This window comes from Seriola aureovittata, chromosome 11, assembly GCF_021018895.1.
Source record: "Seriola aureovittata isolate HTS-2021-v1 ecotype China chromosome 11, ASM2101889v1, whole genome shotgun sequence".
Taxonomy (NCBI): domain Eukaryota; kingdom Metazoa; phylum Chordata; class Actinopteri; order Carangiformes; family Carangidae; genus Seriola; species Seriola aureovittata.
The window spans coordinates 25,110,202-25,128,152 of NC_079374.1; the positions used below are offsets into that span (position 1 = coordinate 25,110,202).

The 17,951-nt window shown below is 41.5% G+C and overlaps 1 protein-coding gene across 1 annotated transcript in view; it reads left to right on the plus strand.

Moving 5' to 3' along the window:
- LOC130177060 (inactive dipeptidyl peptidase 10-like) overlaps positions 1-17,951 on the plus strand; it is a 135,341-nt gene that overhangs the window by 73,893 nt on the left and 43,497 nt on the right. Inside the window, exons 2-3 of the mRNA XM_056388475.1 lie at positions 7,476-7,587; positions 8,460-8,555. Of these exons, the coding sequence (XP_056244450.1) occupies positions 7,476-7,587; positions 8,460-8,555 (208 nt within the window). The remainder of the gene's footprint in view (positions 1-7,475; positions 7,588-8,459; positions 8,556-17,951) is intronic.

Below are 17,951 nucleotides of genomic sequence, written 5' to 3' on the forward strand. Positions count from 1 at the left end.
TTAACCCTAATCACCTTGGTTACCAAATAGTGAAGATGGAAGAACATTTAAGATCTGCAAGTTAGGAATTTTTCCTTGATGTGACCCATGAGTAATAGCCAATGTTTACCCATAGATTACCAAGGCAGATCATGAGGGAAGAGATTTCCCTTCTTCAACTTTTGCCAAAGCTTCATCACCAGTGGACGATTTGGTGGCCGATAAATCAGAGTTAAAGGGGCTGATCTCTCATATTTATACTAATCTGACCAGTTTAATTGGCCATTAAGAAGTTAACTCATGTAGAAAATGGGAGGAAGGCCCTAATTAAAAAACTGATGATGACTGCTGAGAAAGAATATGCGTTAGCAGTCAAAAGTTTTTGTTCAACTCTGAATAAAGGCAATTGCAACATAATTTGATTCATACAGTATATCTCCCATCAGAGAGGCCTCACTTAATGAACTAAGCCCAGAAGTACTCCCAAGTATGTCCAAGATGGAAATTAGAAGTGGGAAATTGTGTGCATTTTGGGAATTGTATTAATTTGTTTTCCTTTTGGAGAAATGTATGAACCTTGACCACAATATGCTACTTCTTTGTTTCTTTTAGGGGATAATTCAGTATTTCTAATATGTTCATTACAATAGTAATAACTCCAACCAATCAACGCAATACACGGTGCGGAAAACAAAACAAGTTATAGAGACCAACGAAAATAATATTATTCACTTACTCTTTACTTCTCTGAGCTTCACATCTTCATTTGTCTTCTTGTTTTATGCGTTTTATGCTCCAAAAAAAACAGACTGAGTTGTTGTTGGTTGATAGTTGGATCATCCCAGGGGTGTAGGCCTGATTTTGACATTGGTGGACACATAAAAGCAGCTCTTGACTTGTTGTAAAGTAGCTCCTGGCTGCCATCCTGAGCATATCACCAAATCAGCCTAATTACCAAACACACAGGGTTAGGGTTGCCATCTGTCCTGTATAATACGGGAGCATCCCGTATTGAAAAATAAAATCCACTGTCTCTCATTGAATCAGTACGGGTTGCGATTTGTCTTTGTATTTCCATGCACACATCTGTTAGAATGAGGATGGTGTCTTCCTCACTTAGCCTACATAAACATCTTATTGACAGATGTTTGCTGCTTCTTACAGCCTTTTTTTAATTGTTACACTTTTCGTAGACTCTTGTAAATGTTGAATTCTTCCAAAAGAGGTGTAAATGGAGCTGAATGGTTGGATGCGGTTTCTCTGTCGCCACTTTATTTTGAAAAAATGTACCTGGAATTCATTATACCACAGTCTGGCCGAAGATAGTCAAGAAGTAAACTGCTTTATGCAACGGATGAATTTAGATGTCTATCTGAAGTCGGACTATTTGTTATAGCTAAGCCACGGTCAAAGTCTATCTTCCCACATGTAGCTACAGCCAGTGGTTATATTAAAATGTTTTGATAAAAATTCAGTAGCCGTTGGATATTGGTAGGGACATGTTCCTACTGCTCCAACCAGATCCTTACGCCTTTATCAGCTCCTGTATATTTTCATGGATTTATTTAAGTGATTTGTGAAATGGATACGTAGCAGTTTAGACAACGCTTCAAATCACTTTTTCACAGCACGGGATGACACGACCCACTGAAATCCAACATATGAAAATGTGCACCATCAGGAGCATAATGGCCTGACAGCTCAGTGTATCATTGGAAGTCTGAATAACGATCTGATGGAAAAACCACAATGGCAAATAATGTTCTGTGGGGTTGCTCCAGTTAATGAGGCTAAACAAAACAATGACAGCACAAACACAACCATGTTGAATCTAGACCGGAGGAGAAGTCTTCACTGTGGAAAATTACTTTACTGTAACTGATCCAGAATTTTAATCACCAGAAGCCACGGGGACTGTAAGGTGGAAGGTTGAAGTTGCAGAGCAGAACCAGAGAGATGTAGAGTTGGCAAGGATATTTATCTTTATATCATACTTCCAATTAAACCACTTGGAACGCAAATAGATCCATAAATACATGGACAGGTTTTCACTAGCTCGGGGCTCTGTGAGCGAGAGATTTATTTATAAAACTGCTTTGTCACTGCAAATGAAATATGGCTGCATAATTGATGTCAGGGAGATAAAGATTTAAAGACAGGTCCAGAAATGGGCCTGGTCTTCAGAGACTTGTTCTGTCCCATTTACATCTTCAAGCTTTTGACTTACTAACCCTGTGGGCTGGTTTCAAGATAACAAACAATAAAATATAGCTACTAACTCAATCCAACTAATTTAATCAAACCTGTGATTCCCAGTTAAGGCTAATTGTATGAACAAGGTTATTAAATAACCTGTGAGCACCACAGCTTTTCAGTTTTTGGTTGTGTGTAATGCCACATGGTTCCACATGGTGAGGAAGTGCCTGAAGTAAGAAACCAGATTGTGAGACTTCAGAAAGATGGAGATGCTACAGGAGCATCAGGAAGCTGCTGGACATGATCTGAAACATCGCTGCAGCAGTGGTTAGGAGGTATAGGAGGTAAAAGAAAGAAAAAAAGCATCGTGTTTACAGCTATTTAAAAGTGCTATTTGTAAGTTTTGCTATTGCTTCATAGTCATAGCTTAGCATTCACAGCTGTTGACCAGTTTAGAAGAAATATTGTGAGTTCATCAAACTTCATTCCTTTACTCGTCAACAGCTGTGTCCAGAGGTGGAAAGCAACGCCAATGCTGACTCTTCTATTTGCTCATTTGGTGATGCTGCGTGATGCTGCGTGATGCTGGGTGATGCTGCGTGATGCTGCGTGATGCTGGGTGATGCTGCGTGATGCTGCGTGATGCTGGGTGATGCTGCGTGATGCTGGGTGATGCTGGGTGATGCTGCGTGATGCTGCGTGATGCTGCGTGATGCTGGGTGATACTGGGTGATGCTGCGTGATGCTGCGTGATGCTGGGTGATGCTGCGTGATGCTGCGTGATGCTGCGTGATGCTGCGTGATGCTGGGTGATACTGGGTGATGCTGCGTGATGCTGCGTGATGCTGGGTGATGCTGCGTGATGCTGGGTGATGTTGGGTGATGCTGCGTGATGCTGGGTGGTGTTGGGTGATGCTGCGTGATGTTGGGTGATGCTGCGTGATGCTGCGTGATGCTGGGTGATGCTGCGTGATGCTGGGTGATGTTGGGTGATGCTGCGTGATGCTGGGTGATGCTGGGTGATGTTGGGTGATGCTGCGTGATGCTGGGTGATGCTGCGTGATGCTCGGTGATGCCGGGTGATGCTGCGTGATGCTGCTTGATGCTGGGTGATGCTGCGTGATGCTGGGTGATTCTGCGTGATGCTGGGTGATCCTGCGTGATGCTAGGTGATGCTGCTTGATGCTCGGTTATGCTGCGTGATGCTGGGTGATGCTGCGTGATGCTGGGTGATGCTGCGTGATGCCGGGTGATGCTGGGTGATGCTGGGTGATGCTGGGTGATGCTGTGTGATGCCGGGTGATGCTGGGTGATGCTGCCTGATACTGGGTGATGTTGGGTGATGCTGCTTGATGCTGCGTGATGCTGCGTGATGCTGGGTGATGTTGGGTGATGCTGCTTGATGCTGCTTGATGCTGCGTGATGCTGCGTGATGCTGCATGATGCTGGGTGATGCTGTGTGATGCTCGGTGATGCCGGGTGATGCTGGGTGATACTGGGTGATGCTGCCTGATACTGGGTGATGTTGGTGATGCTGCGTGATGCTGTGATGCTGCGTGATGCTGCGTGATGCTAGGTGATGCTGCTTGATGCTGGGTGATGCTGCGTGATGCTGGGTGATTCTGCGTGATGCTGGGTGATCCTGTGTGATGCTGCGTGATGTTGGGTGATGTTCGGTGATGCTGGGTGATGCTGCGTGATGCTAGGTGATGCTGGGTGATGCTGGGTGATCCTGTGTGATGCTGCGTGATGCTGGGTGATGCTGGGTGATCCTGTGTGATGCTGCTTGATGCTGGGTGATGCTGCGTGATGCTGGGTGATTCTGCGTGATGCTGGGTGATCCTGCGTGATGCTAGGTGATGCTGCTTGATGCTCGGTTATGCTGCGTGATGCTGGGTGATGCTGCGTGATGCTGGGTGATGCTGCGTGATGCGGGTGATGCTGGGTGATGCTGGGTGATGCTGGGTGATGCTGTGTGATGCCGGGTGATGCTGGGTGATGCTGCCTGATACTGGGTGATGTTGGGTGATGCTGCTTGATGCTGCGTGATGCTGCGTGATGCTGGGTGATGTTGGGTGATGCTGCTTGATGCTGCTTGATGCTGCGTGATGCTGCGTGATGCTGCATGATGCTGGGTGATGCTGTGTGATGCTCGGTGATGCCGGGTGATGCTGGGTGATGCTGGGTGATGCTGCCTGATACTGGGTGATGTTGGGTGATGCTGCTTGATGCTGCTTGATGCTGGGTGATCCTGCGTGATGCTAGGTGATGCTGCTTGATGCTGGGTGATGCTGCGTGATGCTGGGTGATTCTGCGTGATGCTGGGTGATCCTGTGTGATGCTGCGTGATGTTGGGTGATGTTCGGTGATGCTGGGTGATGCTGCGTGATGCTAGGTGATGCTGGGTGATGCTGGGTGATCCTGTGTGATGCTGCGTGATGCTGGGTGATGCTGGGTGATCCTGTGTGATGCTGCTTGATGCTGGGTGATGCTGCGTGATGCTGGGTGATTCTGCGTGATGCTGGGTGATCCTGTGTGATGCTGCGTGATGTTGGGTGATGTTCGGTGATGCTGGGTGATGCTGCGTGATGCTAGGTGATGCTGGGTGATGCTGGGTGATCCTGTGTGATGCTAGGTGATGCTGGGTGATGCTGGGTGATCCTGTGTGATGCTAGGTGATGCTGGGTGATGCTGGGTGATGCTGGGTGATCCTGTGTGATGCTGCGTGATGTTGGGTGATGCCTTTGCTGCACGACAACCCCTCTCTGTCTTCCCTGACTTTCCTGTCTCTCTCCCACAGTCCCTATCATAATATGGCCAAAAAATAGCTTCAACAAAAATTTGAACTCTATAAAGTGGTTGTCTTCCTTCATTCTTTGTGAGTTCATCTGTTCCCTATTGTTCCCTGTGGGCCTGCTACCTATATTTAGGCTCTCACAGCATTCAGTTTAAAAGACTGTGGTCTTGTTTTATATAGAAAAGATTCATGACTCCAGATGCAACGTGTTTATTTACAATTAACCAAAACCACTCGCTTTCTCTAACCATAATCGGTGTTTCTGGTTCAGGTGTTTGTTGCTCTCTATGCTACGTCACCTAACTTCTTCCTTTGCTCCCGTTATAAGTACTACATAATAAGATGTTTGCACTGACGACCTGATGGGCTCCTTTTTTACATGAGGGCAGTCTCCGTGAATGAGTCTCTTTTCAGCTGTGCTCTGCTGGTTTTTTTGTTCTACCTCTTATAAAATACTCCAAAGGTTTTCTATTGGATTGTACTTGGCCAGGTCACAGTTTACACTTTTTTTCTTCTTCAAAAACTCTTTTGTGATTTTTTTACACTGTTTGGGATTATTGTTACATTGGAAAATTCCTCTCCTGTCTTGAGACTGAGAGTCATCTTTTCGCTCAGTACCTGTCGCTCCTCCTCTAGCTGTCTCTCTGCCATCCTCCTCCTCCTCTCCTACATCTCCCTCTTAATTAGCTTCTATCCCTCCCTGACCCTCTCTTGCTGCTTCAGCTGCTTGAAACCTAGAAATATTCAAAACAAATAAATTGGACAGCTAATCACAATGGGTTGCACTGTACAGCTTCCCCACGTGTGTCTTCTTAAGTTTCTAAGTACTGTTCTGCTAATAGCTCCGGTTCAGACTGTCTTTGTGCCTCCTCAGGACCAGTCTGTGAAAACATTTTTTCACTGTTCGTCTGGATTGAGGGAGCAAACATTCACTGTCAGAGCTAAAGAAGTAACTTTACATTGGAGAGAGAGAGAGCGCGAGAGAGAGATCTGACTGAGCAAGTGTTTCGATCTCACCATTCTCACAATAATATTTTACACAACCATAGACCTTTTCATGACTTTAGCATGCCCCCCCCCCCGGGCTTTGAGCCAGGGCCATCTGTACCCTTTGCCCCCCCCCCCCCCCCCCCCCCTCCTGGCGATGGGCCTGCTGTCCGTGGAAGTTAACTTCATCCAATGTCCTTTGCACCGTCTGACCACTCACAAAACTTCTCATTTTCAAGTATAATCCTCGTGCAAAGTCAGAGGCGATGCAAGGCAAGACCCCTCCAATGAAAATCAAGTTTTTCACCTTGTTAACATCCAAATTATGTTTTTATATAATACGAGACATGATAAGTGAAATAATCTGTCAACACTATGACTAAGTGTTTCAGCCACTGCCAGTTACAAGCTAACAAACAACATAAACAAATAAAATTTCTCTCTATGTTTCTCACATTCAAACATAAACGTTATTTGTTATATTGATGGGTCAAAGTTCATGTCCTGCTGTGACCAGCTGGCAGGAACATGTCTTGTACTTAACCAGTTTCCAAGTGCCATAAACCCAAATTAATCAGTTTATAATTAAGCAGCGTATTAACTGACGACTTAATCTTGATAATCTAAAAAAAAAAAACCTTTGTCTAATAATCTGAAAGGTTAGCTAAAGTTAATTATGATCGTAATCATGTAATTATAAAATTAAAAAATAAAAATAAAGAAAATACTGTATCTCAGTTTGTTAAATGTGTCTCGTAATCATGGAACCTTAATTTACAATATTTTCTAAATTTGTTAATTAATTTGGATGACTGCACTGCATTAATCACTGAGACAGAAAACTAACACCCACATGATAAGATCAAGACGTAATTTTATTTTTGCATCCCGTTTTCTCTCCTGGACATTTGTCTGCAGATGTTTGTGTATTTATTCCTTGAACAACCTGCTCAACAAGTTCAGGAACATTTCATCTAACATTATGCCTAAAGCACCTCCTCATTATGTTCAATAAAAAAAGCACTGGCATTGAATCCTTCTATACGGAACGTGGTGGATGAGGAAATAAACTGAAGATATAAACTGATATATATATACTCATACTTTAAATAGTTTTCCTCTGACCAGTCTTGTGGTTTCAGGGACACTGTTTCGCTGCAGCAACTTAAACTCTGAATGCTACAGAGCACAGTGGGGACTATCACCAATATTTTATTGATGTGTGAAGGGGGAGGTTGTGGCCTCTTTGTGTCCTCAGATTTCTGCACAGTCTGACTCAACCCCTGACAGAGTGTGGCTCAGTCAACCCCTGCAGAGCCTTTTGAGCATAAAAGGCTTACTGCGGGTACTCCCATTGCTTAAGGAGACTTCAGCAGCTTGATACACTTGGAGAAGACACTCTACTTAAAGAAAAAAACTGTTTTCCCTCAGTTTTCCTTATCGTGTGTGTTGCTATTTTTGGGTATTACCCACATGATTCATCATCATTTTACATGAGGTTTCTCTTGTTCCATAGGACGTAGGGCCTATCGGACCGGACAGGAACTGGAAGGGCATTGGCATCTCTCTGCTGGTTATCTTGCTGGTGCTCTCACTCATTGGACTGTCCATTGTTCTGCTGTCAAAAGGTAAGAGTCCCTTATATATCTGCTCCCGAACATGATAATGGAAAATGGAGAATATGGAGGATGTTTCCTAAAGATGCTTCTTACGCCTCAAATGATTGTCACTCTATAAACACCACAGACATGTGATGACGTCCTCCGAGTGGAGAGGTGGATCAATTATGTTTCTCTCTCCCTTATCAGATCTACATGCACATTCACACTGTATACAAGGTCCCTTATCGCCGCCTGACATGAGGGTATATTTATCCTGGTAAATGCATGAGTAGCACCAACAGCACAATATCATACAGTGAGCCATGAACTCTGTCAGCCAGACGCTGGCAGCGACACCTCGTTATCTCATGGGCTGAGCAGAGTTTGAGTAAAATGAATGGAAAAATTTTGACTTGTTATTCCAGTATGAATTATCAGGTTCGTCTGTATTTAACTTTTTTTGTACTGCAAACTCTCGAGTTTGCTCTGCCTTAATGAACATTTTTATTCATCTACAATGTGTGTAGTCATAGACAGTGTCTGAGGTGAATGAAGCCATGTTGTAACTGTTTACTGAGACAATGTGAGGGGGAGGTGATAAATAGTGGAGCAGGGACTGAATAAGTCACATCTGTAAGAGATTTCCTGCCAGAATTATCCTTCATTAGATCTCACTTGTTTATTAAAAATCAGCTTTGTGCAGGTGCATTTGAAATATTTCTCCTTCATGTGTGTTTGTATGTTTATGCGCAGAAAGTTTGATTGTTTGAGGTTTTCATTCACCTTGTGACTTTTCTTCATTATTTGTAGCTGAATTTTAATGAGACTTCATTCTTTTCTTTGACAGCTGATTGGTTGTTGTTGGTGTATTTTTACCGTATCTTTTCCTCCCTGTATAGATGACAGTGGGAAACCCTTCGGTTCACAGTTGACACTGGACGACCTATTCCAAAGAAACTTTCAAATACATGACCCTGATGCGAAGTGGATTAATGGTGAGTATGCATGAAGTTTGCACTGATATGAAATTTATGCTGGATAATTCTGTCAAACCCCAGATTACATTCAGTCACAACATTTTCACGATAAAGGTTTGGGAATGAGGATGTCATGACAAAAGAAACTTTAGTCTAAACTTCAGGCAAATACAACACTTGAGCATTAAAAAGGATTCGTATGAAGGCTGAACGAAATGCAAAAACAAAAAATAAAAAATGATGTGGCGATTATTTTGACGGATATTTAGATTGTGATGAATGACAATTGCAGTTGGAGTTTTGCATTTAATTTTAACTGAAAAAAATAGGCTATGAAAATGGTGATGATGTGATTTTTGTGGGGCCAAAGATGCATGTTCCTTTGCATCTGGAGATTGTGATCTGTGGGTTGAGGTGTCTCTGTAGCACCACAACACAATACAAGCTTTCTGTTTCTCAGACTGCTGTTTCTGTTACAGTTGAACATCTCCAAACACAGGAATGATCCTACTGATTGTGCCGTGTTGTGAAATCTAAAGTAATCTTGCAACAAATTGAAAAAAAAGGAAATCTTGCTTTTCAAAACTGTGCAAAGCTCCACGCAGCAAAGACTGATTGTTTCACTGCTGCTTCAGAGTTCAGAAATGAACAGAAGAACAAGATGCATATGAATATGGCCATAACACACAGATTAGCACAGCATGTTGAGCTCTGTGCTCGTCCTCAGGCAGCATAATAATTCAATAACAATCCACACTACAAACAACATTATGTTCAGCTTCTTCCATACATAGTATTTACCTAAAGACTATGTTTTCCTAATTATTGTTTCAATATTTCTTTAGTCTGTTTAGAAATTCTATAAAAAATCAGATCATTGAAAATTCTGGCAGAAGGATGAATTCATGTAAAATCACACAGATTTCACAACTCCTCATGAGTCTGAACATACAAACTCAGTCCTTCTATTTCAGGAACATCAAAAGCTCTCAAAGTCGAGAAAGAATAAAGTTTACCCTGGAAATCTTCAACAAATGAAAGACTGAAACTTTAACAGTGAGAATAATAAACACATTTAAAAGAAATCAAAGACGCATTGACGGGTGGTTTGTTTTGAATGCACTTCATCAGACTTTGAGCGCTTTGATGAAAACTTGTTCAATAATTTCTGTAAGATCTAAAGGATCACGGAGGAATTCCAAGCACTGCATATTTAAGCCTTTACACTGAGCCTGTGGTTTATTCTCTACATGCATAGTCTCACATAGCTGCACCTGCTTTTGCTTATAGGGGAAAAACACTCTGGGCTGTTTGCATTTCTTTAAACTATGGGCCGGGCGACATGGTATATAAGTAATGTAGCAATATTTTTAGGCTATATTGCAATACACTACATATATATCGGGATGTTTTGAAAATTACTTCCTAAATGCATGATTTAAATCTTTTGATACATAAATATTGTCATTTTATAGATCCCACGTGGAACAAGCCGTGACACATTGAGTATGTTCAATATCTCGCCCAAGCCTACTTTAAACCAATCACAATCGTCTGGGGTGGTGCTGAGCGAGGATGCAGCGACTTAAAAATACTGTGAAAGGGGAATTTGTTTTGGTGTGAATATTTGCATATGGTGAGGTGGGAGCACTGGCTGATATCGGTTGTGCCAGACTAGTACATGCCTGAACCTGAGACTAGATTTGACTGTGCCCGCAATCTTAAAATCCAGCTGTGCCCAACTTGTCCTGCTAGGTGACCTGATGTTATATTTTCATCAGTAAGTTATTCCTTCTCTGAAGACAACACGTTTGCTTTAGACACACAGAAAACCATTATCACTAGTAAACAGACGTCTGCAGCCAAGCTAGCAGCTATGCTAACATCGGCTGACATCAGTTTGTTAGCATGCTGACAATTTGAATAAGATGACGTCTAGCAGGTGTGACGTTAACCGTGTTCGCCGGCTTGCATGTTAGCATGCCGACATTTGCTAATTAGCTTCAACACAAAGTAGGCTGAGACTGATGACTGTGAGCACTGAACGTCTTTACCAGATTTCATGTCAATGCATCTAAAAGTTGTTGTGTCACCAAAGTACACAAGTGTCAACCTCATGGTGGCGCTCCGGGAAAAGTCCCCGGATCAACAAAATCATTTAGATTGATTGTCTGGGGACCATGAACATCTCTACCAAATGTTGTGCTGATCCATCTAGACGTTTATTGCATTAGTGAAACATTTAACCATCTGGTTGCGCTACATAAAAGTCAGAGGATGAACAAAGTCAGAAGGCTTTATCCTCTGGGGACCAGAGGAATGTCTGTACAGAGTATCATGGCAGTCCGCCAAACAACTGTTGAGATATTTCAGTGTGAAGTGTTGACCCACCCAGTCTGTAGCTGTAGACACGGACCTGCCTGGTAAACCTGCAACGTCTCAGAGCTGAGGTCATATTTAACTTCAGGGTGAGTGCTGAAAAAAGACTTAACATTGACAAGTTTTAGTCCAACATTTTAAACCTAATGAAAACTATGAGTAACAAAAGATCATTTAGGTTATATATTTATAATGCCTTCAAGAACTATCTTTATTTGTATATGTGTATTTATATTATTATTGTATTCTCTGTTTTTTTATATTATTTCCTATGTGCATTGCTCTGTGTATTTTTATTATTATTATTTTTTATAATTTTTGCAGCTATATATTTATCTGAATTAAGTCCATTTTGCCCACCAGTATGTTAATCACTGCACAAGCTTTTGGCACGCCACACAGCTTCATGAGCCTGATGAAGAGCTGAGCGAAAGCGGATGCTCTAGTCAGTGTTAATTAAATTAAATTAGATCATTGATTATATTATTTTGCAGGTTTGGTGTGCAGTCTGAATACTACAATTATGTGTTGTGAGTTTATCTTGCAGTTTATTACAGTATGAGCTCAGGTCTAAAGCCTGGTAATGATAATGCACAGTGGTACAGACGTCTCTTCAGTCTGATTATTCTAATGATGTTTCTGCTGAGTTGGCTGCGTCAACCCAAAGACAGCAGGTTACCGGGCGTATTGGCCTCAGGTGTAGGTACTTTAGTGTGTTGCTTAATGGTCTTCCTTCCTTTTTTCCCCAATACTCAAGATCAGTTTCTACATGCACTCATTACTCATCACAAGTGATATGATGTTTGATTGCATGTGGCACATTTTAAGTAAGAAAACAATGATTAAAGTGAACTCTTGGCTGTATTTTAAGATTTATTTGCATTTACTGTACAACACAATGCACCATTTGTCACAGGTTTGAGGTAAGTAAGGTTAAGGGGTGGACCCAAATGCGGAGAAGGTAGCAGTGTCAAAGAATTTATTCCAAAACAAACCAAAGTCCAAACACGAGTCGCCGAAACACACATTAAACCTCACAACCAACAAACAATGATCCCACCAGGACAAGACAGAACAAGGGCTTCTTAAAGGAACGGAACTGATTAGTGATGGAGAACAGGTGGGGAAGCAGACACAGGTGGGACACATCAGGGAATTAACCAAAGGAAGCAAAACTAGAACTCAGACACTGGGGCGACATGACTATCAAAATAAAACAGGAAGTGCATGGGGAAACAGAGCACAAGACAGGGAAGACAAAACTAGACACCAGAAACACCCAAACCAGAAACACTCAAAACCCAGAACAGAAACCCAAAACCCTGGAGCCTCCAGGCTGAGACCATGACACCATTTTAACGCAACGATAAAGTCATATCATGATGATACTCGCATGTTGAGTCACAGTCAGCAGTTGGAAATGAAGCCTGAATGGGATGCTGAGAGATGTTTGTGCCACCGTCTTACTGTTCCCTTTGTTTTTCTTAAGAGGCTCATCCAAGAGACTCTTTTCCTGCTGACGCCATAAATAACACATCAAATATGACTTTTTGTAATGGAACAGTCTTTTTGTTTTGGAGCCCCGGTGGATGGTTACTGTCTGGCTGTTATGTGGTATTGTTGCTTGTCAAGCTGTCTGAGCCTTCCCTCTTCCTGCTGTGGTTGCCTCCTCTCAGTCACGCTCAGTCTGAAAGCCTCTCCTGCTCCCCAGCCTGTCTCACTTGCCCCAGAAACAAAAGTCCTTGAGCAACTTTGAACAAATTTCCTTTGTCTTTTTGTATAATGGTTTTCCCAACAGGGTTGGCTTTATCAAAAAATACATCTCCTTTTGTTGTAAGTCGTTCTTAAGAGAAATAAATAGAAGTGAAAACTCTCAATGAAAACTTTCATAACAAAACTGTTACTACTGTCATCATCTTTTTTGTAATGGGGGTAAGGAGAGGGGAAAACATAAGTCAGTAAATCGATAAGTGATTATAATGTTCATTGGTATTTGGTGTATGTGTGTGCTTGTGTATTGAGTGTAAAAACATAAAAAATAAACGCTAAACAAATAAAAAAGGTATAATATATACGTACACATACACGTACATACATATACAGGTATTGTTCCCATCATCATTCTACTAATATGAACATGTATATAATAATAATTATAATACTGATAATAATATCATCCTCTTATTTGTGCGTGTGGAAATTCTTGTAAATTCCATTTAGAAAGTAGTTTAATTAGCATTTGATAATTAGCCAATCAATGATCACAACTTCCCTCCAGGAGTATTTGACATGCAGGTCGTCTAATTCAGCTGTGGAAATTTTTCTTTTTAAATGTTAATTGATTTTTGCTCCACTATGGGGCAGTGGAGGAAGCTGAAAACACAAAATGTGACAGATTATCACATTATGAAGTTGATATTGCCAACACATTAGTTAACAGTTGTCTATTGACTCGTCCAGCAGTTATGGAGCCACATCATCGTTCATTTGGAGTTGTTTTTCTGAGCACCTGGTGGATGTTAAGTCCCAAAAGCCTTGGTTTTGTTTCCGCCAACTCCTGAGAGAAATATCTGCCTCTTTAGCTGCTAAATGTTCCACTATGTTCACCAGCTAGTTGCTGCTGTTCGGTGCTGAGCAGCGAGCGTACACCGAGTTCATTAGAGCATTTAGATGACATGATGACAGCAAAGCTGGGGGATGATTCTATGTGTCTGTACGAGTGATCCCAGTCATACTCACAAAGGAATTTACCGCATTGTAAATATAGATATATTGATTAGTGCAGTTTTAAGCTCAGTGAAATCAGTGTACTGGTCCTAACCGTGTGCAGAAGTGTGTAAACCCAAGCAAACCTAGCAAAGAGCAGTTAAAGTTAAAGTACCATAATTGTGCACAATTCTTTATGCTCATGCATGAAGCTTTTCTGATTGCACTAGGCCACTCTGCAGTGAGGTTAAAAACAGAGCATGACACAAATGACAAATGACACTAACTGCAATCAGTTGTTTCAAAATAATCACTAGCTTCATGAAAAATCACTCTACTGGCAGATTTATGTTAATTTGAAAAATTAAAAATGTAATTCTCAGATGTGTTGTGCCGAGTTGTGCTCACTTTGATCAGTGCTAATAAATAACTAAAAACAAGTTTTTTCGAACCTGACAAAATATTCATATATTACTGTATTCCAAATAAAGTAATATGAATTTTTATGATTATGAAAAAATAACCATCAAGTCACTGTCTGCTCGTTTAGTCGAACTTTGTGTATTTATGAGCAACAGAGGCACCTGACTGAACACCTTCTATATTATCACACAATAACACACTAACTGAGCGGAGCTGAATTTCCAAGCTGGAGCTCTTTAGCAGCTTGTCGAGCTCTCCATCTCTGTGAGTCTCTACAGTTGGACTGGGAAACAAATTCCACCTTGGACGACACTGTAAAAACTTCACTTTTTTGGATTTTGACATTCCACGGGCCGACCGGGATTTGAGGCAGTAGTTCCCGTGACCTGTCTGTCTGTGCTCGGGTTTTATCTCTTCATTCGTCTTTCTTTTTGGTACGAAACCTTGGTTTCTTCAGTGGAGGAAATTCTGGAAGGTCACTTTCACCTGAACACCGAGTACTGCACTGTGCCATCTCACGTGTGGGCGGAGCCTGTGTTTTTACAGTTTAACAGGAGGGACTCACATGCACTAACACGCACGTGCTACTAGACCAGAGACCAACACAAAGACCAGAGAAGCTCAGACGACAACACATTCAGAGGCAATGGGACTTTGCTCTCTGCTTAGGACACCATTACTCCACTATATCTTTACATAGAACTTAGCTGTTTGCTGATATACTATTGTTTAGAATCTCATTTATAGAACTTTTAAAAGTCTGGCCTCTGCTCACCAAGTCAAACTTTTATTGCTCCAAAGCACAAACTGATGGTTCTGTATCTGCATGGTGTTGTCGGGGTGATTACATGATTCAGCAGTCCTCGACCAGGCATTAAGATATTCTTTGAAACAGGCCACAAACTAACTGATATTTTTCCACAGCTTATGTACTACAGACAGTTACATGAGTGAAAGACTGGCTGTATTATTATTACAGTTTCTTCCAGTTGTAACAAAAAAAAAAAAAAACAGCAACAAGAATCACAGGAACACACTGGGTGAGAGGAGAGCATCCGCACTGTGAACAGCTGAGCTAATCAGTGCTGTTAATGTTAACAATCGATCAAAGGACTATGTGTTATGTGTAAGGTGTCACTTGGAGTAATGAACCGCAACTCCGCGGTTCCTCTCAGCTCCATTTAGTGTGTTATTCTATTTTGGATTATTATTGTTTTTGGTTTTCTGGCCGGAAAAGTTTCATCAGCCGTGTTCCAGGAGTACCAGGCAGCTGTTTCCAGCAAAAAGCTCTGATAAACCCACTGGACACAGTTAGCAACTAGCTAGTGAATGTAATTGAGTGTTTAGCAGCTAAAGAGCCAGATACCTCCCTTGGAAGTTATACTGCATTTACTCATTTGGCCAATGAAAGCATTTGTCCAATGAGTGCCAGGTTGGTGGAGACCAAAAAAAACAAAAACAGGGTGAACTAAACGGAAGCAGCTGACATCCTTACTTTTACTCCCTAATGTTGGCTAAGCTCCAAAAACATTTGATTTTACAATTCCCATAATGCAACTCAGCAGAATCTTTTCGTTAGTCTCTAAATTCCTGTCTTTCAAACTGAATGGCACCAGTTTGTAACACAGGCTTTCCCTTAAAAATGTGTTCTTGCTAAACTGAAATAAACTTAATGATGGAGCAGAAAACATCATCCCTCCTTGTGTTAAATAAGTACTACATTAGGGTAAAACGCCCACTTATTTACCCCAAATTCTCCATCCATCTTGAATCAACAATGTCTGTCAACAATAAAATACACGTCTGCTGTTTTTACTGATACCACGTTGTCAAACTCAAACTTGGCTTTTTTCTTCACACCACAATATTAAGCTCAAGGGCTCGAGATGTGTAATTTATCAGTTGGGTAACAGTGTCAACAGTGGCGAAACTGGGGATTTCCTTTAATTATTGCCCTAACAAAGCAGTGGCAAATCACTGAGTATCTCTGACACTTTTAATCACAGCTGAGATTACATGTCACCTTTATCCTCAGAGCTTTTTCTGATGGAACTGTTGTCAACTCTGGAGGGATAGCAGCCCAATTTTCCAATTACTGTCGCTGTAAAATGTTTCATAAAACCACTGATTTGATACATGTGCAGCATATAAAATATGCACAAAAGACTGTGGCTTGTTTTGCTGTGGGTAAGGGTTTCCAAATGACAAAAGCCCTTCAGAGGATTTCTTTATCAGTGACCCATCTGTCTTTCATATTTATTTTCCTGTCATTATGCTTAAAGTGTTTTGAGTGTTTTCTAGTCTGTAGCCCTCTTGCCTGAGATTGATGCCACCGAGCTTATTCATTGACATTTACATGAGATGGGGACCTCAGAATGATTTAGACCTGTCAACCGCTTTAATGGAAATCAGGCCTCTCTGGACTGTAGGACTGGTTTGGGATTAGACTGGAGTTAATGCAGGCACCTCCTGTCACTTTCTCTGCTCTTAAAAGTTGAAGCTTAATCTCACTGTGCCGAGTTTCTTAGACAGATCCTCCTAAATGAATCTTTGTTGTTGTTGTTTTCTTCTCTCTTGTCAAATACTTTGTCTCCTCTGGGGCAGCTTAATGTTGGACCTATTTAACCCCTCCCAAAAAATCTTAAGGCTCCTGCTGTCTACACACCATCAGCCTGAGAAACTGTTTTCTTGAAGAGGAACCAATGATACGAGACTGTCCTGTAAAAATTTTGCCCATAGGTCATCTGTGCAGCTAGTTGCTTTTTTTGTTGTTAGGCAACATCTCCTATGACAGGAGCAAAGGAAGAAGTCAGGTGACGTAGTAAATAGAGCGACAAAGTCCACACCAGGAGGGGGTTGTGGTGGATGGATGGGTCAACGAAACATAGGAACTTCACACAGGAGAGCAGTTTATATTGTTTCTATTATCCATGACCGTTCAAAAAAGGCTAACCACATTGTTATTGTTGTAACCATGACAACAAAGATTGTGTAATTTTAGGAAAGTACTTATTTTAACCTGAATCATGATCTTTTCCTAAACCTAACCAAGTAACCTAACCATTACCATTTATTATTGCAACCATAGCGACGAAGATCTAGTGTGTTGCTGAATTGACGTGATGTACACGTGATATGAAATTATGACAAAATATAATACAAAACACTCACATGTCGACAATAGATGCCACTCGATTGAGTTTATTGTGCCTGTATTTGTTTGCAGGTCATAACAAACCGAGAAATAACCAGAACATCAGCTTCGGTTTCATAGACAATACTTCAGGAGATTCAGGAGGTTTATCCATGATGATGTTGTATTGACCACTGAGCAACATCAGATCTTAGCTTTCACACATACACTACAAATGCATTGGCTGGGTATGTCTTCACAGCGGTCTGGTCAAAGGGGGTTCAGTTACAGTAGAGAAGAAATTTTAAATCAAAAATCATTCCTTTTCTTTTTATGACCCAGAAAAGTTGGTAGTCTTAGTTGTTAACGACACAAAAAAAGAGGGTACAAACGACATACAGTATATGGTTGTTCAGGTTGTAGGACTTGAATGATTCCCACTAATCATGAATAACAGAATAATGTTCATGGACAATTGAGGAGCACACAGTTTCCATCCAAACCTTCAGCGCCAGTGAAGGAAGTAGTGGTCCCCTATAGCTATGTTAAAGTACATTTGTTGAGGTCAGTTCAGCGGAGGGTTGCGTAGAGCACCGACTTTCATGGTGGCGACCAACCTTTCCCTTCCATCACAGACTGACATCTGTGTCAATAAACATTCTGTTTCACTTCCCTGATGGTATGGACACACTTTATGTGATCGGGGCGTTTTTCTGCAAATTAAATTAAGAGTGGCACAGCAGTCAACATCACACCACATAACCACAAATCCA